This window comes from Mercenaria mercenaria, chromosome 7 (assembly GCF_021730395.1).
Source record: "Mercenaria mercenaria strain notata chromosome 7, MADL_Memer_1, whole genome shotgun sequence".
NCBI classification, from domain to species: Eukaryota; Metazoa; Mollusca; class Bivalvia; order Venerida; family Veneridae; genus Mercenaria; species Mercenaria mercenaria.
In genome coordinates, this window is record NC_069367.1 from 70824761 (window position 1) to 70851004 (window position 26244).

The 26244-nt window shown below is 34.1% G+C and overlaps 1 protein-coding gene across 1 annotated transcript; it reads right to left on the reverse strand.

Annotated features, from left to right (window-relative positions):
- Positions 1–1764: 1764 nt before the first annotated feature.
- Positions 1765–24841, reverse strand: LOC123553957 (calcium-activated chloride channel regulator 4A-like). Its single transcript, XM_045343735.2, has 14 exons — positions 24557–24841; positions 21491–21773; positions 21097–21208; positions 18238–18415; positions 17692–17836; positions 15807–15907; positions 14075–14299; positions 12860–13150; positions 12384–12596; positions 10036–10300; positions 8596–8754; positions 8149–8385; positions 7246–7701; positions 1765–6711 (listed from the first exon to the last, which is right to left on the reverse strand). The coding sequence occupies exons 1-14, from the start codon at positions 24704–24706 to the stop codon at positions 5972–5974; spliced, it is 3555 nt and encodes a 1184-aa protein (XP_045199670.2). The 5' UTR covers positions 24707–24841; the 3' UTR covers positions 1765–5971.
- Between the last annotated feature and the right edge of the window lie 1403 nt (positions 24842–26244).

Here is a 26244-nt window from a genome sequence, read left to right on the forward strand (position 1 = left end):
CACTTGCATGTGTTCACTGAGTTCCTAGATACAAGTGAGATTTCTAACATTTGATTCCCAACTTAGAGCGTTATTTTAGCATAATTATAGAATATGAATATCAGGACTATTACAGATTTGATGATTACATATCCGCTTTCTGGAGATTCTACTCGGCGTGAGATTTGGGTGGAGAAGGTATTATACTCTAGAACCAATTTGTTTTAGCTAGACTTTAATCAGCTATATTTATGAAAAGCTTCTTTGATACAATGTTCAATGATATTTTCGTATTTCTTCCATGAACTATATTTCATATTTTACATGTTTCTGATATTTCGCAAGGAAAGAACTTCTCCCAAATGTACTACGTCGGATCATGTGGGAATATTTCATGTGCGGCATCTAATGGTTGGAAGTATACGCATACTAACACGTAACCTATACAAATATCAACAAAGTATGTAAACGTATAAAACTGAAATAGTCAAAGGTGTACAATTTATTTCGCATTTCGGAAAGTGAACGTTAGATAAATTGTTAATTAACACACATTGTCTGATGGTATAATTCGTTTAGAAGAAAGATAATTTATTCTTTACAACCAAAGAAACTCGACTTTCGAATGTCCTCTTTCATAAGAAAACAATCGCCAAGGAAGCCTTTAAAATGTGCTGGTGGCTTGTATGATTTAGAGGATTTCATAATATACCAATTTTGCCATTATTTCAAGAAAATACGTGTAAATATGTTTATTAAAAGGAAATTAGACACATCCTATTTTTCGCTAGTATGTATAGCGAGACATTTGACATTTTTATTTGAATTTGACAGGTACGTCGGACTGTACACACTTGAAAGAAATTTCTAGGGTACCTTGAAATCCTCCGATTAGTCTGATATTTACTTTGTGTTAACGATGTAAATTTTGTTTTCATTTTGTTATCATGCTTTTTGGTCTGAGTTTTATTGTTATATGTATATCAAAGTGGAATTATGCTCATTTTCAAGTAAACATCCAGCTGAAATAGATGTGTGTGTAAAAGGGTGGAGGAAGTTATAGCTTTAAACCAAATATGCCAAACTCTTCCTGTTACCAGCACGAAATAATAACTTTCCAAATAAAACTTTTTTATTTTGTCTGGGGCAGTCTTTTTAAGAAAAGTGCACGCAGGAGTTGCTTCCCTATAACTTCAAAAATGTTTGCCTTTAGGTAAGGGAGATCACAGCTTAGAAGATTGAAGAAAAGAACTATTATTTTATAAGTTTGATTTCTTTATTTCTAAAGTATCAACTTCAAATACTTATGCGGCATTATCGTTTATGTAACACATTTAAATGCACATCAACCGTAAATTGCTTTTATAAAACATTCACCAAAAACACACTAAGTGCAGTAAGATGCGCATAATGCCACTTTATTCATATTATATTTTAGGGATTCTATTCTTACTTCTTAATTTCGAAACGGATCAATGGCAAGTTTCGTTTCTTGGACTGGTCTAAATGTTCAGTTTTATAACCTTGGAAGCAGACTCTTTCTATAAATGTAGGGGTTTTAGCGTAACCCTTTTTGTTTTGCTACCTAAACTTTTCTTCACATTTTTAAATGTCTATTGTATGGGACATTTTACTAAATGTAAAATATTCAACTGATTCTACTATTAATTTTGTATGTACGAAAGGTCAACTTATTTACATTTAAAGACATTGCAAGCATATAGTTATACCTCATTACAACAAAGGTTCAATTTAAGATCCGTTACAGCAATAAACAAACACGGCTAAGTTTTATTAATAGTTTATTGATCTGGTTCCTTTCACTTGATTCCCCATACAATCCCTTTGAGATGCACATAAATCCATTCTTATAATTAATTTCCTTAGGTTATTATATGGACAAAAATAAGCTGATTATACGAAGGTTTTCGGATGAAAATTTTATTTCTAAGTATATATGGTCAGTCTCAATCAGTATCTGAAAGAGTTTCATTAATTCAATTGCGTATGTCAAGACCTAGAATAAAACAGCATACAATTATCGTTCTTAACCCTTACCCGGCTAAATTTCTATCATGAACTTATTCATCTTTTACTTTGGACAGTAACAGTAACTGTTAAAAGGGGTGCTTGCCAAAATGGCGAACAGTGCAGATCATGATCTACACTGGTCGCAAAGGCAGACTCAGTCGTGTATAGCGTGATAAGGGTTAAATGTATAAATATCAAGACTGACACTGTTTACAAAAATAACAAATATCAATTCGTGTCATCCTAAACATACGAAAATTAATACTCTCTCTCTAAACAAATGTCGACACGACAATAGTATCGGACAAACAAATCAGACACTATTGTCTCAAAGAATTATATAACATACTACATGAAGAAAAGTACGATGGTATGTTTAGGACATGCATTTATTTTTTTAAGATTAAGTTACCTCGTGCGCACTACATCTTATCTCGAGCGCACGACATCTTATCTTAAGCGATCAACATCTTATCTCGTGCGCACGTTATCTTATCTCAAGCGATCAATATCTTATCTCGTGCGCACGACATCTTATCTTGAGCGATCAACATCTTATCTCGTGCACACGACATCTTATCTCGAGCGATCAACATCTTATCTCGTGCGCACGACATCTTATCCTGAGCGATAAACATCTTATCTCGTGCGCACGACATCTTATCTAGAGCGGTCAACATGTTATATCCCGGTCACGACATCTTATCTCGAGCGATCAACGTCTTATCTCGAGCGATCAACATCTTATCTCGTGCGCACGACATCTTATCTTGAGCGATCAACATCTTATTTCGTGCGCACGACATCTTATCTCGAGCGATCAACATCTTATCTCGTGCGCACGACATCTTATCTCGAGCGATCAACATCTTATCTCGTGCGCACGACATCTTATCCCGAGCTATCAACATCTTATCTCGTGCGCACGACATCTTATTTTGAACAATAAAAATCTTATCTCGTGCGCACGACATCTTATCTCGAGCGATCAACATCTTATCTCGTGCGCACGACATCTTATCTCGAGCGATCAACATCTTATCTCGAGCGATCAACATCTTATTTCGTGCGCACGACATCTTATCTCGAGTGATCAACATCTCATCTCGTGCGCACGGCATCTTATCAATGTATATTAAGGCCCTTTGTGTGAATTCAGATCATCATCAAAAACTTACGACTGCCACTGTTTTTGCTTTTGTTTCGATTATACTTATAACCGTTTCACTTGTTTGCAGGGTTATAATTTAAAGGTCCATTACTAAGGGAAAGCGAGTTGGCAATTTTTTTCATAGCCAGTGCATAGGCTTCTGCAAGACACTAAATAATGAAGATTGGCAGGTCAAAATTTACAGAAGGTCTTTGGAACTCAAAGAAATGTATGTGTATTATGTTGAAATTTCAATGAATCGACAGAATGACCCCCAGGTCTTTTTAACTTTCTTCATACTTCATAGAAAAATAATTGTACATATACTGCGATTTATTTCGAATTTCTACATACCAACTTTCATTTTCCAATAAAATGAAATAGTTTCTGTGCTTTTTAAAAGAAATTAAAATGTTCACTTTCCTTAGTATTGGACCTTTAAATACGCAAACTGATAAAAAAGGCAGCAAAAAATTCAGTGATGACGCAAAGAAATAAATTTAAGTCCTTGACAAAAAAAAAGGATTTAGTATGTAGGCCTCGCCAATATATTAAAGAATTTCCTTGCTTTCCCTTAATTCATGTATGCAATTTTATAACTTTTCTGCGCGAATTTATCAGTCGAACTGCGATTTGTTGCTATTCTAACATCATAAACATGCAGAAAGCATCGTTGATTATGTTCATTTAATTTTGAAGATAGGATGACAAATTATGTGTATTGCTCTCCCAAATGGTGTGATAAACTTGTACATGCACTTGTGGGAAGTTTAAATAACGTCGGAAAAGGCGGAACCCTAGTTATCAACTTTTCCGTATGTTTTACTGATGGCCTAAATACACACAAAGGGCCTTAATATATATAGATTAAATGTCGAGCGCTCGAGACAAGATGCCGAGCGCTCGAGATAGGATGTTGTGCGCTCGAGATAAGATGTCGAGCGCTCGTGATAAAAAAATTAATTGCATGTCCTAAACATACATCCGTAGAAAAGGTTTCCCAAATCTATAAACAAGAAGCAAAAAATTTATAGCCATGTGAATTACTGAAAACACATTTCCAAAACTATCTGAAAGATTTTACACCATCGAGTCCACAAAATCAAGAAATTTACAATAACCGCAAGAGTAATGTATCAATATTGCCATTGTTCAATTTTGAAAAGTAACAGAAGTATTAGCCTTTAGCCTGCCTTTGCGACTTGTGCAGACCAAGATCAGCCTGCACGTCCATGCAGGCTGATAGTGTTCTGCGCTGTTCGCTATCTAGTTAGTAAATTTTCAGTGAACACCCTTTGAATAATAAGTGGTATGCCAAATTGAATGATGGACAAGTCCATTTTAAATATTTAGCAGGTTAAAGGTTGAAAAATATTGACACGGGCATTTTTTGTGCGGAAAATATTGTATTGACAGGACAAATGCAGTGATTCAAGATTATTTTACATTTTAAATGTTTTATGTTATTGTATGTACTGATTGCATTGAACATTATATCACAAAACTAGCAAACCTGGCTTTAAATTATGACATGGCAAACGGTTGATACTGGTTGAAACAATAAAAACGCGTCTGTAAAACGTTTAATTCATTAAATACCTATAGTCCAAGAATAGATTATACACAAAAAGTATAGAATTTTTTGTTGGGTTTAACGTCGCACCGACACAAATATAGATCATATGGCGACTCTCCAGCTTTGATGGTTGAGGAAGACCCCAGGTGGGTAAAACTTTTCCTCTCAGGCAAGGTGATTTTAACCGGTGGATATTGCACTCATTATGCAATTTAAAGGTAATTACGAATTACGCTACGAAAGCAAACGTTTCTGTTTGTGACTTGGAATGTATTTAAAGGTTCTGTTTTAGGTCCTTTAATAATATTAAATAACTGGATAACATTAAAAGAGATTAAATACATTTACGGTAACTTGGTACTATTTCCCACTATATTTCACTAATTTATGAAAATGAAACGTGAGGCTTTTTCATAGAGACCAGGATTTGTGTTTACTTTGCTCCAAATGATATCAGGATACAAAATGGCATGTTAACAAATGTTACAATAACTGTCAAATGATTAATTAGTAGATATTTTAGTCAAAATGTTTCACATTTGTAAATAATTGAGATAGGCTACTTCCAGTTTTTGAAGATATATAATTGAAATAGAAAACCTTTCTGGTGTATCGTTTGCTGTGCTTAAAATATATTTTCTACAAAATATACAATATATGTTAAGATGTGATTCATTTAAAAACTAGATAAAATTTTCTATACTGTTATCTCTTTGTCAGTTCACTGCATTACTTCGATAACGTCGTGATACTATGTCGTTACTTCTGTGGATTGGCACGTCAAGTTTCATCATTCTTATAATTTAAATAATAGACTAAATCAGGGATTAGGTACATATATTTATAAAAATGTATTTGAATATCTGTCTTGACAACTGTAGGCAAGTGAGTTGAGTTTGTTGTGAAGCTAATATTAGTTTATAAGGTTTTTAGCTATCAGTGTAGATACATATTACAGATAAGCCATCAACATTAACGCCAGTCTAATTCAAGACTATAGTTTATACCGTTTAACAGAATGCATCATGAATGTAGAGTAAATAAAAAATATATAATTCAACCAACAATTTCCAAATGGAAATAAAGAACAGTCTATATAGAATAATGATTCATATTCAGTCATGGAGACAACCTATCGCTAAATAAAAAGACAAAGTTTCCTTAAAAAGAACACTAGTCAAAAATTCGATTAAAAGAGTTGCACAGTCATATTTTGTTAAAACAAATCACGTTTCTCAACAGTTAACATCATCATAAAGCTTACTGATCTCTTGACTTATTTCGTCATTGTCAAGAGCTGGAAATTCGACAGACAAACTTGTACATGTTACGGACCTTTCTTCAAAATACGGTTCCTTCAGCTCACGTTTGAATCCCTTTCTATTCTCCTTCCTTGCGTGGTTTTCTTCCAGAATTACAACTGTTCCGGGAACAATCTCCTGTGCATTCGCTTCCTTGCTCAAACCTTCATCTGTTGTTTGTATTGGAAATTCTTCTGGCATATCTTCAAGTACGGCTAGGAATTTACACTTGGTTTTTATATCGTCTGCCTGAGCTGTAGTTCCTTTCTCTGGTAGAATATCTACTTCCGCTTCCGGAGAATTTTCAATCATCATACCATCATCAAATGCTAAATTGTCACTTCTTGGCGACAGTTGTTCAAAGATGCTTGTAGCATCAGTATTCAAGTAATCGTCCATGTGCTCTGAAAACGCATTATTCGGGCCATTTAGCATTTCAATACTGCATGAACCTTGACTTATTATATCAAACGGTTTCCTTTGATACGGGGATGGCCGTGAAGAAAACGATGTAATCCAGCTTTCTTCTCTCTCTGGAATGGTTTGTAGCTGGGCTGACTGGAAGGTTTTCTTTGCAACCGTCTGCCGTGAGACCATGTTAGTGTAAAAGTCTCTCAACGGTTTATCTATTGAAACTACCGTAGTCGTTGAAGCCCTACTGCCGAATTCACAATCTGAATAAAAAAGACAGAAAGTACAAATGTCAAAATGTGATTATTTTTTAATAATCAGTTCCCTATTAGTTCTGAACTGTTTGCTATATTGCACCCCCACCCCCTCCCCGCCCCCTAACCCACGCACATTTATATCTTATTTTTCATAAACGAATCGAAATAAATCCTTAAGTGACTTAGTTAACGGGATATAACATAGACAAGTGATTAACTGTTGAACACTTTTCAATTCAGAAAGCACAAGCCGGACACCGTATAGTGATAAGCTATAGTCCGTTCTAGTTACTGGCCTCGCAAAAACCCTAGAAGTTTATGTATAAAGATTGTTAGATTAAAATACACCTGGTTCCTTGCAATCACAAAGACTCAATGATGACAAATAGTAACTACATGTCAATGTCAAATAATGATTCTGTACCGTCTATACTCTGAAAAGGTAAATGAATATTATAGAAAACTAATTTCGAAGGTTCTGTTCTCATTCTGGACTTTATAAAAATGCGGCAACCGACGCTTTGTAAATTTTTATTTTACCTTTGACACTTTCTTTAGCTTTCAAGTTCTTCATACAAACAGTTACGGCGGTAATTGCAATAACGATTATCCCTGCTGTAGAAGACAAACCGATAATAAGTGCTGTGAGATTCTTCTTCTTTTCTTCTTCTATAACATCTTCTTCAATTTGTTCATCGGTATAAGATTTAGAATAAACCACATCACCTTCGACTTTAATTCGGTATCCATTGGCAACAAGTATAGAAACAATGTTAGAGATATCGCCTGTATTCCCAGCTTCGTCTTTTGCACTTATACCAAAGAATGTTGTAGACGTGTATGACTCTTCCGCATCTATTTCTATTCTGATGTATTCAACTTCCCCAGCAGCCTTTGGTGTGAAGTTTGCATTTACGACATCCAGCAGTTCCGCACTCGAAAAGTTATCTATCAGGACATTTATATCATCAGAGATTCTCAGTTCATATTCCGTGGCTTAAATTAATAAAGAGTCTTTGTTAACCTTGGGATCTAGAATCGTTTTATGTGAAAAAGTTATTCAGTTGGTTAATTGATCGTAGAAAGATATGCAAAGGTGTTATTAGTGCATTGAGTAATGCTCAGATGCACACACAGGAACTTCTCCTACCATGAAAACTCGAATGTCGCCATATTTTCAAAATTAAATGAGTATGAACTAAGATTTTAAAATCTACAACAAAAAAACAATCATAGCAGTCCCGAGAACACATGTCAGTAGACTCCTCGCATGTAAGTTACGTTATCGACGGCCATCTCAAGATAATACGTCTGTCTAAATCTTGAAAGAAATGAGTTTTAATTAAGAGTTGGCTTACTATCAAATAAGTTAAAGTATAAATTGGCTGGGAAATGCCAGCAACATCAAGCATATTTACTGTCTAATAATAGTTACAGAATTACCTTGTCCAATGTTTATATCATCCCCGGTTGCCGTCCATGTGATGGTGAAGTTTCTACTCTCGCCGTATTGCGTATTCTCCGTGGAAATGTCTATGATAGATACATCTGTTATACGGCCAGGTGCAGTTATATCTTGGTTTGCAATTATACTTGAATAGTTCGATACTAAAATCTCACTGGGCAGACTGACTCGTTGAAAGCTGTCCTGGAGAACCTCTGTGCTGTTTAAGTCTTCATCTACAATTATGAATCTTTTTTCTTTTAAATTTACCATCTGTTCCCCACTATCGAACTAAATAATCAAGGACTTAAGCAAGCTATAATGTCATTGTTAAACTTAAGATCCAAAATGTCAGACTCTTGAACCAATTTATTTTATGTTTAATTACTAGAAGAATTTGATTGGAAAGTACCAAAACAGAACAGAAATCATAGGTATAAATTAACCTGAATCAGGACTTCCGGCTCCACTAAAGACATCCTGTACAGATGCTGTTCCATTTTCACCACGCGCGTACACCTTTGCACTAACGCGACCGTTTTGGTCGAAACAGAACCTTGGTATAACGCCTGCATAAACCCCGTCGTCTATGGTATCATCAGGATCTGTAATGGAGCAAGAGGGACATAATGGTCCTACAGACGCTTACCTGACCAATACCTTAAATATATACCATGACACACAGTATCAATAAATGCAACAATTTTGTTTTGTGTGAAAAACATTCCTCTTATCATCATATAATAGACAGGACCGTGGTTAGAAAGAGGACGTCAAGCGGAACCACTTGCACAAGTTTGAGGCATGGTTTTCATCACAGATAATGAACCCCATCAATCGATTCATAACCTACATCTTACTTCTTCAAACTTTACTTAGTTCTCAGGAAGACAGCCATTCTGACAGTTTCAGATCGGGTAGAAACACTGGCCTCTGGAGTGTTAGCCAACAAGGTTTCAGTGTTGTTATATTTTCTGGTCCTCTGGTATCATGGAGTCCATTCAGCATATCCGGATAGAGTTCCGCTTAAGCCGGTACTAGGGGGCGTGTGAGGTGTTGCACATTTCATTACCTCTCATGAACAGACTCCATCAAACCGAGTCTGCTATTATTTGTTGCATTCTTTGCTTCCAAAGGATCTTTTTACAGAATTTATTATTTGACAATGTGACCTACATTTTACCTTACATTTGTATAAGTTTTGAACATGGTCTAAGACTTCACACAAACAAATATTTTGACAGAGTTTCATGACGAGCAGATAGAAACAACAGTTCAACTTGAGCACTCAAGCTGAGCTCACAATGAAAACTATTTTCTTTAAAAATAATGTTAAACCTAAACAAATAGATCTACATGTACAAGTATTGTCTGATTAATCATGACTTCAAAAATACATGTATATATTATATTGATATCAATATCAGTTTAGAATACAATTTGTGTGCTACAATTGTTCCAGATCTGAAGCTTTTACTTTATAAACTTTTATATTTTCATCATCTGTTTAATCAAGACAAAAATGTCTGGGTCCAGTTCAGCAACGTCTTCATGACATCTAATTTTCTTACGATATTTTGCATGATAAATGTAAAAAAAGTATACTAGAATATTTTTCTTATAGAAAAACAAAACAATTTTTGAAGAATCATGTGATATCATTTTAGTATACTATATAATACGTAAAAAAGTTGTAGAGCCAATCTACGTATCATTTAATGCATCTCTCATATATGATAAGCTTCTTTTTACTTGATAATGGCAAGCATTGATTTACTGAAAAAATAAACATTAACTACAGCTATATGTGTTATAAATTTTGTCCATGTTAGAATTCTAATGAACAGAACTAATATCAAGCAATATATATATTATATATATCTGACCGGCTCCATCGTCGAGTAATGCAACTTCACAGGATTCTGATCCACCTGTCTCTACAACTGCTGTCACAATTGCATTCAAAACAGCCGCTCGACCTTTCATTACATCAGCTTCGATCACAGGTAATTCACCAGTAAAAAAGTCTAAATTTATTGGAGTCACCCAAGAGGATATACGCACGACTTCGGAGCCTGTAGGCCAAGATGTTACGTAATATTCAAAAGATGTCGAAGTTTGTGTTGTTACTGTCGCATTATATTTCCCTGTCTGTAAAATATAAATTTTTGATACCACTGATAAAAATATCATTAAAAGTTCAAGATTATAGATAAAAAAAATCAAATGAATAGTCAATGCGTAAATTCTATTACTCTACAGAAAAGTATTATGTCCATGTCATTTTGACTACGCATCATCTGTTTGGTTTTATTCTGTTACGCAAGGAACAAATTGCAGGTCACGCAGAATAAACTTAAAAGATTTGTTCTGAACCTTGATTCCAGGGCACATATAGGTAAGGAGCAGTTTTCTAGCCTGAATTGGTTATCTGCGGTCAGTAGTGTTGACTTTATAACTCTGTGTCATGTATTTAAGGTATCTTCTAATACTGCACCATCTTTACCCAGTTTACCCCTGGTGCTTCTGTTCACAATTATAATACTAGGTTTAGAGTAACATCCACATCATCCAATGATGATCTATCTCGTACTTTCGCTGACTGGTCGTTTCTCTGTACCCAGAGTTAAGGACTTTGGTAAAAGGTTATTCACGTACCGTGGATGTTCATTATGGAATGAGCTTCCACAACATATAAGAGACAGCAGGTCCTTAGTTAGTTTTAAGTCCTGTTTAAAGAAGTACTTGATGGACTAAACATTTCCTTCTTTTTTTTGTTTGTTTCATTTTCTAGTCATGTTTCTAATTCAAGATAGATTTATCATTTTAATATTTTAGTGATTATCTAAATTCTGTGATATATGAAAAAGTCCATGTCTAGCATTTAATAGTGCACCATACTTTTTCCAATTGCTGTGGTATTTTTTAGTTAATTTTAAATTCTGTTTAAAGAAGTATATTTCATTTTCTAGTCATGTTTTTAATTATAGATAGATTTATCATTTTAATATTGTACTGATTATCTAAAATCTGTGATACATGAAAATGCCCATGTCTAGCATTTGATAGTGCACCATACTTTTTCCAATTGCTGTGATATTTTTTTAAAATTGTCTTCCTATGTAAAACTGTTTTGTATTTAAAGGACCACAATGGAAATAAGAGATTCCATGTCTCTTTTTTGTGTCATCCTTTGTATATAATGTAGTTGACATGGATCCTTATCACATGTTTGTTTCTGTTTTAACGGATAATGTATCGTGATGCCATGTTTTATACATTTTATGCAGAAATAAATCTATCTATCTAAAATCTATTAACCGTTCTTTGGGCTTAGATTGTTGGCGCTCTATATATAATATATTTTGAGAAAACCAAAATTTCGTGTAAACCGAGCAAACGTCTCGATCCCCACCCGCCTCATACACGCACAAAAAAGCTTTTAATTTCAATGTAATTAATTCTGGAAAAACAGGAATGTTAGTCCTTAATTGCATAAATGTACTTCAATTGTTCCATAAATATAGAAGGGCGTCACTGTTAACAGTGAAAACAATGCAGAAAGCACTTTGTATACCATAATTGCATTCCCTTGACAATTTTTACTGACCAAATGCTAATAAAAGCCATTTTAGAAGTCAAGAGCCAAGCAGTCAAAAGAAATTGACCGTGCCCAATCTTTTAACTGAATGATTTAACGGTATGTTCTTTTTAAATGATGGTAAACGGGTCCATAGGATTTAAGCCCTTTTTACAGTGATTATATTTAGAAAAAGTTACATATCCAGAAGTTTAAAACATGTTTTACGATGTTGGACTTATTTAATCGTACAAATTGATATAAATATTTTAAATATGAAAGTAGATTTCTTATCGAAAGTTATGGTTAATTTGATATTTATTTTACAATTTTAATTACTTGGCAATTTTCTGCATAAAGGGTGTTGGAAATAAAAACAAATTCAAACATGATACTTGTGTATAGAAATGCATATTGATGTCAGAATATTGTAGTTTTCGCCTTTATCATTTCTGCGCATTTTCTGCTGCATCAGTCGTAACGACATGCCTATTGCAACGTTTCCTGTTTTCAAAGATATGCTCTATCCTATCCGAACCCGAAATAGGTTAAACAAGTTAATAAGAATCCAAAGTGACCAGACATATTTAAGTAAATCTCAACTAAACACTTCAAACTGCAGAAATATCAAACTCATAAAATATATATATATACCACAGCTGTGCCAGGAATATCTAGTATCAGGCTATCTCCTCCAGTAGTTTGTTCTGTATAAACTGTACCATCTGGACTTTGGACCTCTATGCTTATATCTGTGGAGGATCCTTGCAGTATGCTGACAGTAGTGTTTATTCCAACGCTACTATCAATGTCAAAACTGAATGGTACGGTATTTGATGATAAGGAGTCCAACTTCTCTGACAAAATCTTGGAATGGTAAAAAGACCAGTACAGAAAAGAAAGCATCTTCAAACGATAATCACGTATGACATGTGACAAATATAATGAATCTCGGCAGACACATTATCATAATGCCAGTTGAATATCACTACTAGGATATATAATTCAAACATATTAAAAAAATGAAGGCAATCTAAGTCATTTCATGTGAGTAAATAGTTTGTGAGTCTTGAACTTATTAAGTTTTTCATTTCGACTTATAGTTTTATTATAACAAAAATAGAACAAACCGTGGTTGATTCAGTCGCAAAGGAGGTCACTCCACTGGACAGTATTTCTATAAAAACGGATGCAAAACTTATAGTTCCAGTCTCGAGGTAAGATATATGTATGCCTCCTGTTGCAGTTGCCATCGATATCATTCTTTCGTCTGCTGCTTGTGACACAGAAATGGTGTGTATGATTACATTTGCTTCTTTGGCATTTTCAATAGACGCATCAAGGTCACCAACATTGTTTTGACCATCTGATATCACCATGATTTCGGATCCGGCAGGATCACCACGTTTGCTGGACAAAATCTGCATTAATATGGCAAAATCAGCTGTATCCAACGTTAAGTATTTTATCTTTACATATAATACCCAACGATAATATTATGTTTGAAGCTCGCCTGCTTTAAAGGCAAACCAAATCGAAAGTGACATTATGAGTTCATTACTAATTAGTAATCTGTTTTCACCTGTATTGTTGGACGAAAATATACTGACGCTAGTCGCTGATACATATACATGTAACCAATGTTCTTCGTATTTGACAGTATTAATGCTTTGCGAAGATTTATGCAAAAATGAAAAGTCTTTCAGTTCACGAACCTGGTACCTAAACGAAGCTTGTAGTATGTTGCGTAAACAGGTACATAAACTAAATGTAGCTATTTGCCATCCCATAACGTTCATACATAATGTACCTAAATATTGATCTGTTAGTATTTCAAGAGCAGTTTTGACGCCCGCACATTTTACTTATACACATCTTTGAAACCTGTATAATTCCTATAATTCAAATTGCAAAGGATATAGCTTTTGTTTATTTCTTTGCGGGTTTTTATCTATAAGCATAAAACAAAAATGAAATATGTTGTTTATTTGTAAGTGTGGAGTATATCTAACCTCAAAATGAGATAAGTTTTGAAAATTACATCTTACTCGAGCTGTCTCACTTCTAACGAAAAACAATGAGTTATCTTTAGTTTACTTCGGGACACGCGAATATTTTTATTCAATCAATAGTTGCTACACGAAAGATATGATACCAGTCATGATATTATCATTGATGGGAATCATATGTAAATATGTCAATAGAAAGGCATTTTCAATCTTTAAAATAAAAAAAACAAACTGTAAATATAAAGTAAAATATCGGTATTATGTCAGTAGTATCATAAACACTCTTCGTACAGGAGTGAAATGGCAGAAGAAATAAATATATAATACAATATTTACTCTTATGGCTTCGTCTATGCCACATCCAATACATGTGCCTCCACCGGTAGTCTGTGGAACTGCAGTTATAAGCGCATCCCTAACCTGCTGGGATGTAACTCGAGTAATATCCATCTTTGTTGAACCACTGCTAGAGAACCAAACAATACCCAACCAGCTATCTTCAGGAATATTTGTTTGGATTATATATTCGCATGCTTGATACAACGTTGCAATTCTTGTGCCCTTGTAACAGAATATATATTTATAGATAAGGGAATGTCTGTTCCTAATATTATGACTGATATAATATAATATATATACATTACGATAAGTATTAACCTTACTAAAATTGCGTTTGCATTGAGCGACAGTTATTTCTTTGGTACATTTTTGTATATGACTGGGTTAAGCTATGTCTTTCTTACATACCAGATATGAGTTTCAGGTCTTTTCAACGGTGCTGGAAAACGAAAACTCTCATGTAACATGATTCAAGTGTTGTCAACACTGTTTATCAAGCAACATTTATGTAGTTGGTTCGTGCAGTAACTTTTTGAATTATTTTCACGAAAAGGCGAAAAAAATCAAATATCTTGACGGTTTCTCCTTATTCCTTGAAGTATATTTCTTGATTAATAAAACTGTATTTTACGAAAAATGTATAACGCACACTGCATGTAATAAAATAAAGCTGGACACTGTGTTGTTTCTTATCTTTCTGTATGACATAATGTCTCCTGATTTTGTATATACATTTCATGTACAGATGGGTATGAAGGCTCTCAGATAACAGTTTGCGCGGTAAGTCGAAAGAGCCTCGTTAACGCCTCAACATTTACTCTTGTCCTCAAGCCGGATATTGCTATATGTACCTACCACCAGTACAAGAACCTTATCTTCTATATGTTCTGTTGAATGAGGTGTGGAAGAATAACTATTTTCTGCAAACTCGTATCAAAGACACAGTTAAATCTATTTTCAGATTGAAGACTGAAGCATCCAATTACTTCATGTCAAACCATCACAGTAAACTTTTTTGTTGGTTGATAAAGACAATAGGTGTCCCTATAGTCGTTTATTTTTGCATTGCCAAGAACGTTGGTTGAAATATCAAGCTTCAATGGCGTATTTTGTCAAACGCAAGAGTTTCAACCAAAAACGATTTTGCAACATGGAGCGTTGAGGCGCATGTGACTTGAAGGCACCAGGGATATGTTTCAGTTTTGGATGATAATCTCCAATAAAGCGTTTTATTTTATCCTTTTCAGTGAAATATTAAATTATATCAGTGAAGTAAAATTGATATTTTCACTGTTTTAAAGCAGTGGAAATATCATTTTTATTTTTCACTGGTACGGAACTACACTTGAATGCAAAATAATATGAATTGTATATCTATTAGGACATCTTTTGCAAAATATACTGCACTAAAGTATATATATATATATATATAAAAGAAAAACATCCAATGGGTTTCCTCTATCTGTATTTCTGTCTACCTACCGGTTTCATATCATAATCATCAGGGCAGACATATAAAAAATGTGTAGTTGCTATATATATATTTTAAGGATAGGAAACGAAGTAATGATAAATTGTAACAGACATGAAATAGCGTTTAGAATGTTGTACAAGTGACTAGAAAATCAAGCGAGATAAACAACTACCAGTAAATAAATGTTTACGTTTTAATACATTGTATAAGTCTTTTTTATGATAAGTTTAACCGCTTGGTATCTATAACAGGTACCTGCATACTACCGGAAACGTCTAGTACAAACACACGATAGCCGTCAGTTTCTCGGAGAATATTGAATATAGGCGTCGTGTTTGTGCTGGCCGACAATGGTGCTGAAAGAATAGATAGAACTTAGCACTGAAGAACTTGGAGATAAGTTATTTTAAACATATTTACTCCGCTCGTATGATCGTGTTTATTAGTGGCCTAGGGTAAGTGCGAGGTTGGCATGCCCTAAACGCGTTTAAACCCCCAGTTTCCTTTATATAGGTTACTGACCGGTCCTAGGCAGTGTCCCTATTTTCAATTTGTTTTCTGTCCGTCTCGTATTTTGTGTTGCGTATGTTGTCTTGTTTATTGTTGGCGTTTCTTTCCTCTTTCTCCTCACTACCACCATCGTCCCCCGTCCAACCCCTTCCCTTTGCATTTGCGCTCCCTTGCATTTGATCCCCCTGTCCTTTTACTGTGAACAGGTTATCGTGCCCACCAAAATTTCCACCGGCCGTCCTTAGGCGGTGCCCGACTGTTTCTTTTTTTCCTGCTTGTGCGTGTGTGCGTGCGTCCGTCCGTCCGTGCGTGCGCGCATGTGTTGGGCGTGCCCCACAATGTTGTTTTCTTCTTACTTGTCTGTTTGTTTGTCTGTGCTGCTGTGTTGGACGGTGCCCCACAATATTGTTTTTACTTATTTGTTTGTTTGTTTATCTGTGCTGCTGTGGTTTACGGTGTAGAGACTTCGTTTAAGGAACGTGGCTTTTCCTGTTGAATATTAATCCTTGCTCACTTCCTCTAACAACCGACTCTTTATCTACCCCTTACCCGCCCCCACCCCCACCAATATTTCTGTATTTTGCATATAGTTAAAATAAACTTTTTGTTGGATTTTTGAAATGAAAATTTCGTATAAAGTCACATGTCAATACGTTTATAGCAATATCGAAATCAACACTGTCTAAATGTATGCATTTCTCCTGATTGATAACCTGTTTTGAGGTCATCCTGTTCTCTCATTACTTCCTAAGCACTTCGACTATCGCATTTCGAATTTTGTTTATTAAGGGCCTTGCTGTTGTGTCGTATTTGCATGATACAGGGAAGTCACATGTCAATGACTTTATACCAAACCCGTTTTTGCAGAATACAGTTTTAACAAATTGACAGGATTTCTGAACAATCAAATTTAAAAACAATGTAAAAATCTTATATTAAATATCATAATTTAAAATAGTGTTACGAAAAACAAGTAGAATTATATTACTGCAATATATATCAATTATTTGATCATGACAACCTGTTTGACTAAATCTATACGTAATAATGAATACACTGATATCACGGTAAACTGCACAATGTATCATTACCATATCTGAAGGACGAATACATTTAACCAAATCAAATTTGATATAATTTATCTACGAATAGCCTAGATTTAATACCAAAATAAATACCAATAAATATATAAAATTGCAGATCGGTGCAAAATGTACTTGTAAGCTGTTTTCGATCAAGGAGTTCACTCAATGTTTATGAATATTAGAATTCTACAGAAACTGGTGCTGGGAAAGGGGACAGGTGTGAGGGATGTTTCACATTTCATAACTTCTTTTGAAGAGAATTATTTGCTTGGTTTCATTCTATGCTTCCAAATATTCTTCTTTTAGGTTTTATTTCTTGAAATTTGTAGTATATGTAAGTCACATTTATATAAGGAATAAACTTATAATACATGTTAAACTGGGTTGTATTGTTGTGCAAATGATATGATATTCATTTAATTGCATTGAGAGAAAAAAGTAAAACCGTCTACAAAAGTTTTAATTATTGTAAATTCGAAATAAGTGCATTAAACACTGTCTTAATGTATTTAATCTAAAATATGCGTTTTTCTGTCTTGGGTTACCAGCTTTGAAGTCCTCGTGTTCTCTCATTACTTCCCAAGCACTACGACCACGGCATTTGGAATTGTGTTTATTAGGGGCCTTGCTGTTGTGTCTTTGATGTACTGGAACAGTTTTGTCGTTTTCTTTGTCACAAAATGTAGACACCTGAATTACAAAGAGAAACAATATATTCACTGGGTATTTTTGACCTTAAAATCAGAACGTCAAAAATATACTTTTGTCCTCGAAAATTTAAATTAAATTAATACATGTCAACATAGTGATGCAAAGTACTTGTACTTTCCATGTATGTGCCATACTGATGATTGCATAATTACATAGTAGACTCTGTTCTGTATTTATCAAACATTGTGTGATGCAGGTTCTCCTACACCTACTAGCTAACTCCTGTTTATAATAACTCTAACTCGATTTACTTTTAAAAACATATATTACATGCTGTGCAAATTTTACATTGTACCCTGATCATGAACATTTTCGGAAGTGTTACCGTTAAGGAAATATTATATCTGAAAACTAGAAAATATGAAATGCTACGCACATACCCGATCAATCCAGTTAAATGCCAGTATTGAACTCAAATTGGATTCAGCCTGCGATTCATCTGGGCAAAATTTACAATTTTCATTTATCAACCGACTCGTGTCTGTTGTTTTACACTTTGACGTTGCTCTAGTACAGTCTCTACCTTTTCCTACTTTTCCGCTAACACTCCCACTGCATCTATATCAGATTGTAGAGAAGCATTGAAATAATGTAAAGCTATGTTGACACATTCTTCAACGTGTAATGTTTTCCATACAATGTTAAAAGCAAAATAACACATAAAAAGTCTAGATATCTGGGTATACTTTTAACCTTAAAATTATAGATCATGAACGCAGTTGAAGTTATATGCTGTAATAGAAAGTAATAATATATTCTCCACTACTGGCACCAGACCAGAAACAAAACGCCGCTGTACATGTTATACCTTATCCCTAGGTATACTGTAAGAACCATGGTCATGAACGGGAAAATGCACTAACCCATTTCAATCGCACATTTCACATCTACAATGTGCAGTTCGGTAAATAGATATTCTGCATGTTAAACAAGTGGTAATTTATCTTCCATCGTGAACATGTAACATTGTCTCAATATTTCATATCGCAGAGAATCTCTGCATATTTTATGCTTTCGTCAACGTTATAGAAAAAAACTTGAATGAACTTCCTTAATGAACTTCCGGTCTAGACGACACGGCCGTGTGCACATCTCAGACAAAACGTAAACAAACAAGAAAGAAAATGTTTAATATTTACAGTTGGTTTAAACATATTTTTTAAAACTTATTTTCGTATCATGCATACAAATGTACAATAAAGGATTGGACAGGAAGCTTAAAGACCCACCACAACCTAGTGACCTACTTTTTCCTCTCACATGAACTTAGTGCAAATCATTCTTATAATACTGGTATTATACAGCTATTCTACAAGATGACAGGCGGAAAATTTAGGCCCGCCCTAATTAAATATGTTTTCACAATTTCCTCTGCAAAGTTATTCAGTCAGCCTCTTTCCAGTATAGTTTAAAAAAAATAGAATAATAATTATCTTACACTGTAGGAAAAAAGTATGGTCTAAATTCACCTTAATGCGTGCTACTACATTAATTGAATAATATATTTAGACATTAAACACCTTGTCTTGGCCTTAAATATATCACCGTTATTTCTCAATTTTTTCATGCAAAGCATGTATAATTACCATCATGGAAATACAAAAGGATACAGTTATTTTGTGGCACGTCTTTAAGGTTGCCTTCTCCATATTACAGCAATGTGCATACATAATTCATGGCAATATAATACTTCTAATGAATTGGAAAAATTACAAGTATTTACTAAAGGATATTTCCAAAGGGGAAGTTATAAAAAAAATTCCGTAGTGGAAAGTACAAGAAGAAAGAAAAAAAACAGAAATAGACAATAAAACTAGTAGCACTTACATGCTTGCTACTGTAACTATCACTTGATACAGTAAACGGGGTTCGGCAAACTATTTTTCACGTAAGCTTGTTCTAATATGTGCACTTCTTGTAGATCAAAATCTTTTGTTTTCTTTTGTTGTTGGTTTTTTTTTTTCGCTTTGTGTACAATTGTGAAAAAGAACATCGCCATACTCAGGAATATGTCTAAAAAATGATTTGTAAATTACCTCAAGAAAATTTCTGTCTAAATGATTTTTTCATTACATTTATTCGCAACCAAGCTTTCTTTTTTATGTAGTCAATTTGTGTAGTCCATCAAATATCATTTGAAAGAACAATACCTAAATGTTTATGATTATGGACTTCGTTTATTTGTTGTCCTTGCATTAATAGTGGACGATGATAAGCTCTATTTTGTTTGCGGGATATCAAGGGTTAAAGTTCAATAGCTAGTATCTTGATGCCCAATTTGAAATTGTCTGAAGATCAGAATTTAAGATAATAGAAGCAGTACTTGCATTCTTAACGACAATTAAAAGGCTCGTGTCATAATCAAATAATCTTATATGAGCTTGAATATCTAGGACAATACTCACTGATGAAGATTAGAAATAAGCTAGAGGGGCTAAGGATTGACCCTTGGGGAATCCCAGCAGTGATTACCTTTGGAGCTGATTTGCAACTAAGGAGTACAGTTTTTTCCGATTATGTAGGTATGAAGAATATCAAGATAACAAGGACCCAGAGATGCCAGTAGAGTTAAGTTTATAAATGAGATCCTTTATCAGAATCGATATTGAGACAATGTTATTGGACAATGTTATTGGTGCACGAAGGAAGATAAATTACCACTTGTTTATTAATATGCCTGGTACCCATTTACAGAACGCGATGTAAGTCAGAAATGCGCAGTTGAAATCGGTTAGCATACTTTCCGTTCATGATCATGGTTCTTACAGTATATCTTACAGTATATTTAGAGGTAGAGTATAACATGTAAAGTGGCTTTTCCTTTCTGGTCTGGCATCAGTGTTCACTGCCACTAAACAATGGCAAAACTTGGGCGTACCAAATCAGACTGTAACCTATAAGCTTGTGTCGGTGAATTCAGAACTATTTTTATTAAAACTTACTCAACAGTATAAACAACTACAAAGAACGGTAAACATAAATGCGATAATTAGATTTGCGTTGTAAAGACGAGTTTTGTTCTTAGTATAATATTTCATATAAAATGGAAGCACAACTAAGTATAAATTAGTTTTAAGAGCAGGTAACGCTTTGTATAGTAATTTATTTCGACCGGGCTAATCCATAGATTTTCTATAGAAAAGGGTAATCGCCATCAGGATTAAAATCAAATATTTCAATCTGTCTAAATGTTTATGTTCTAGTTGAAAATTTACAGTTTGTCATAAAATAGTCAGTACCTAACAGGGTTCCATATACCATTGTCCAGATAAAACCGCCCTCTCTTCTTGCTGCCATACTCTTCAAACAGACCCCATCTTAAATGCGCCCACTCATGTACTATAACGTTCTCTAAACAAAGACAATTCAGTTAAGACGATGATGTTTCATATATTTCCACTTACGAGCCGTGATATCAGGATAATACTAGAACGCGTTGAAAAGGGCAAGAACAAACTTCCATTTGAACACAAGTTTACAAACATTTAAGTTATTCTATAATACAGAAGTTAAAAGCCATGTTAATTATCGTATATGTATACAAATACATGTAATGCTAAGACGCAGTAAATGGATACATTGGAAATGGGCAGGTCTGATACAGTTAAAAAAAAAGTTAAAAAAACTGTTTACCATGAGGTCCCCATTCGGTGTTTCCTTTTGTGAACAAAAAGTCAGTGTGTAGATATATGTACCATCCTGGGTCGCCGCACTTCTTTCTCTTCCGTTTTGTGTGAGGAGATTTAACTTTTCCTTCTTCAACAGTAATATAGGACTCTAGTTCTGACAATGCTGGGATTTCTGTATATTCCGATTTCCAGCTCCAAGATTTGGGTAATATGATGTTGATTTGTCTGAAGTAAACTTGGTGCCTAGTCGCTTCGAAAAGCAGCTGCGATGTTTTGGTGAATACTTCCTGTAACGGAAAGTCATGTCCGTGGGATTTGTATTGAGATACGCATTGGCATGATGCAATGGTAAACAGTTAAGATACTATACGTATTTTAATAGCATTTCTATTCCATTCCATTTTGATGATATTTTCTGATGGTTTTGTGTAATAGTATACCCTTGAAATATGGCAATGCACACATTTGCTGATTGTTATTCCATACCCATTATGCATCAACTAAATGTGTATATGCTTCCAGATAAAAGCGAAATTGAAACGAAACCTCGCCATTACCTTATACATGACACATCGTTTCTCAATATACAAGAACTTTTGTTGGACATAACTATAGGAATAGTCGAATGAAAAACGAGAGACAATGTTAACTGTGACAGTTATCTACATTGTCAAATATTTTAAGTTAATGTAGGTCTGCACGTTCAGATAGTTTTTCTAAAATATAGAATTTGATTAAAAAGCGATTTTCTCAAACCATGTTCACTACGAACATGCCAATGAAATTAATATTATATTATTTTTGTCTGGATTAATTTGAAAAATTTGAACATCAGTCGAGTTTTCATAATGGGAGTCTATCGGAAAATCACAATTTTGGTGACATTTTTTATGGATAAATGGCATTTCACCATCACTTCCGGATTCTGTGACAAATCTTATTTCATAATAACAGTGATGTTGACATGACCTGTGGGCCAGCCATAATGCTTTTGATAACTTTTATCTAAGTTCATGCTCGCATCAATTTAGTTTGTATCACATATTCACTATTGTCAGTTGCTAAATTTAATGAAACTAAGGAGCCGCATTGCCTCTCATTAACAGACCGAAGTAAACGGAGTCTACTGATATTTTTCTTGTTTCTAAAATAATCTTCTTACATATTTCCCTGCGGTACGAAATTGTGCCTTCATTAAATGAGCATACTACAGAATAACTACAGGAAAGTCTAGTGTAGAAACTAAGAATTGATAGAACAATTTGTTTCCATGGACCTAAGTTCTAAGTAGTGTGTACACAAATTACGTATACGGTCGAACTTTTGTTTTGTATATTTGCAACATCAGTGTTCGTCGGACATAATCAAAATAACAAACGAACGAACAAATTTATTTTCAAATAAACTATATAGTTTCTAAAGACAAGCATGAAGTAGTAGTGTAATGGGTGCGATAACATATACCCCGCGTAGAAATGTTATGCTTTCCCATACAATGTTCAAAAGCTAGCCGATGCGAAATAAAAATAAAAAGCGGCACTTTCATTTACTCTTTCAACTCTGTCTCACGTGTACATAATTGTCGTGTTTAATTTATTACATATAGTAATCATTATTTTTTGTTTTATTCTTAACAAGTCGTTGGTTAATTGAGCAGCTTACTGTATCACTGACTTTTGAAGAAAGGAGGTAGAAAAATAACAAAAGATATAGACCAGCTATCCAAGAAGGGCCTGTTTAAATATCATGCAGTAATCTTACTGTTGTTCAACTACTATACGACCTTGCGAACATATTATCAATATGCAGTAGTCTTACACACATACATTCTATTTACAAATGATACATTCTAAATTAACTATGTACAATACATATTTTAAAATAGTTCAAATATTGACGCTCGATAGTCTGAGCGTACGTATTTCTAGCGTTTCCTGAAAACTTAGATAGATTCTAGCATATAAGTTTCTGGACGACAAAAAAATGTGTAAGTTTAAACCTACTAGGTTTTCTTCTGTAATAGTTCTTTATATACTTTAGTCTAATTTCTTAATTGGGATGGCAATTGAATACAAAATGGAATTCGTCCTCTATCTCTCAAGTTTCTGTCTATAATGTCTCTTCAAAATCTGCCTGTTTGTATTCTAAGACTATTTGCGGATATGATGCGAATTCTCGTAATAACTGTACGTAGGTTGTGAAATATAATGTTGTTTAAAAAATATTCTATTTCAAACGTACACTTTTGTACAAGGTCAAAACTGCCACACTGTTGACACCAGTTCGCCATTCTTGTATAAATTCAAACGGTGTTTAAATATATTAAAAAAAGTCTTGATTATTGTAATGTATCGATAAAAGTTTTTTTATATGTGTAAACCAATTAGATTTGCCGATTGTTTATTATTTGTTTGAAACTGTAATAGAAAATAGAATTATTTATCAACAAATTTATATTTTGTTGAAAAATTCTTCTAGAACCATAGACATACGACGACGCATGCCGACGCTACATTTATATTGTTATAGGCGATCCTTATAGTATGTAGGAGGGACGATGGCATAACGAATTAAATTAGCATCGTTTGCCGTGATCAAAAAGACGTTAAAATCTTTCAGAACATTGAAAGCATTCAATTAAAATTTAATTTTTTAATTTCAAAAATGAACATATTAATTTGTACTTTTATCATTCCTATGAAAATAAGGCTCCGAAACGGTAACGGTTTCGAACGGTCGGCAATCAATGCTTGCAATGTATATACTATAAGTTCCTGTGCGAGGTTAACAAATAGCAATGTGTTGCAGATGTGAATTTAGTAATCTTTTGCTAAAAGACAACAAAAATTAGAAGGTATTAATGAAAGGCCATTATAACAGTAGCTTGATTTGGGATGTTGTATTCGGCTCTCGTGGATTTTGTCAGGCCGGAAGCGCCTCGTGTAATCCGGCCTGACAAAATCTGCTCTGGTCCAATACAACATCCCAGATCAATTACCCTATTGTACAACATTTAAAGATGAAATTGTTGGTTGTGCGAAGTGGCGACATTATTAGGTAGAAGTTTTACCTGGATTCTTTCTAGAAGTATTTCATTCTCCGCAACCGTGTTTTGGATTACAATATTTATATCCTCATATCCGCCATTGTTTACAGAAATACTGAAAACACCACTGACAACAATTGAAGCTAAACAAACTGGTCCAGTGATAGTCAGCATATCTCATATAATTTCATATTATATCAAACGACAAATAAATCTAAACAAATAGTTTCCCTGTCTGTCATAAAACAACTGCGTCGTACCTCCTCTGGATTTCTTGTACCTTGGAAGAAAACTGCGTCGTTATAAATACGAACATGGCATAAACGTGACTGACTATTCATTGAAGGTTCATTTTTGTAATTATTTAAAAAAGCAAACGCATGTAATGTACGTGTACGCTTAAGGATAACTGACACCCATCACAAAAACCATATTTATACTATTTCTGCATTCGCGAAGATACACAAATATGACGAATGTGTTTATATTAAGGTCACTAATACCAGGTTGGGCTACAGCAAATTGTTTACCTACGCCAGGTCGTCATATTACTGAACGTTACCTAAGGAAAGCGTTTGTTGTGACACTACGTAAGACAATCTGCTATTCCGACAGCCGCAGTTAATTGATCTTGAAGAAAGAGAAAACTAGTGTTTTAATTGCGATATAGTACTTTTCATTTGGGTTTGAATTCCAGTCTCTTTACGTTTTAAACACGGCCATGCAAACCATTTCCAAACTCCGTCTATCAGTTACTGATAATCTGATAATAAAGAATGATAAATTTCTTTCTTTCTAAATAACAAGAATATTTAACAACTTTGGTTGTAAATACTACGTGTGCACATAATTTTTAATTTCTCGGGCGACAGCTTGAGTGTTTTTCGTAAAACAATGTTTCGGCAGCAATACAACTGAAACAAATTCTATACGTCAAGTAACACGTATTATTCTAACACTACGGGCAAGTGTAGTCTGATTATAGACCTATTACGATTCACGAAAATTATAAGAACGGAAACTATGAAACGTTTATTTCGAAGGTTCCAAGTACATCTATTGCATTTTGTACATATGCAGATACTGAGGCCTGGGGTTAGATGCATTTCCACTTCCGCCCATGAACACGGTCAATCAAAAAGAGCCTGCAAAATTTTCATATTTGTTCACAGTAAAGAAGTTCAATATTTACGTTTTAACATGTTAAGAAACATAAACTGAAAATTTGGATGTTTTTTTTTTTTTATTTATTTAGAAAAATAACCATTTCCCTTTTCAGCAGGTGCACACACCACAAAATGTCAAAACATGTTGCACATATTCTAACAGATTTTCCGAAACTGGTAAAGTCTTTAAAGTGATACCAGTTATTCATTTAAGCCATTTATCTAAGTGCAGATTTCATATAAAACTCCTTCATTGGTCTATTTTATCTTAGAGAAAATGACTTATTATATTTCTTTTTAATATAAATGAGGTGAAATATGCATTTCCACTACAGTTGCAACTTTTTCTCCATTGTTTTTGGTCTTGTTTGCCGACCTGTTGAGTTTCGCAGATTGTCTGCTTTTTCCATTTTACGTACGGGTTGAAGGTACCTTATGTATGATATTTTCGTTCGTCTTTTTTATACCAGTAATTACCATTAAATTTTCAGCAAGTCCTTGTCCCCCTGGTTCTTGTTGGTATTTATATTGATAGTGCATAATTAC

Coding starts and splice junctions, on each gene's coding strand:
- LOC123553957 (XM_045343735.2), bottom strand. CDS start 24,706: ATGCTGACTATCACTGGACCAGTTTGTTTAGCTTCAATTGTTGTCAGT. Junction 14,300..15,806: donor ACGTTTCCGGTAGTATGCAG/GTACCTGTTATA, acceptor TTCTGTTACAAG/GGCACAAGAATTGCAACGTT. Junction 8,386..8,595: donor AGCCGGAAGTCCTGATTCAG/GTTAATTTATAC, acceptor TCATAATTGTAG/ATGAAGACTTAAACAGCACA.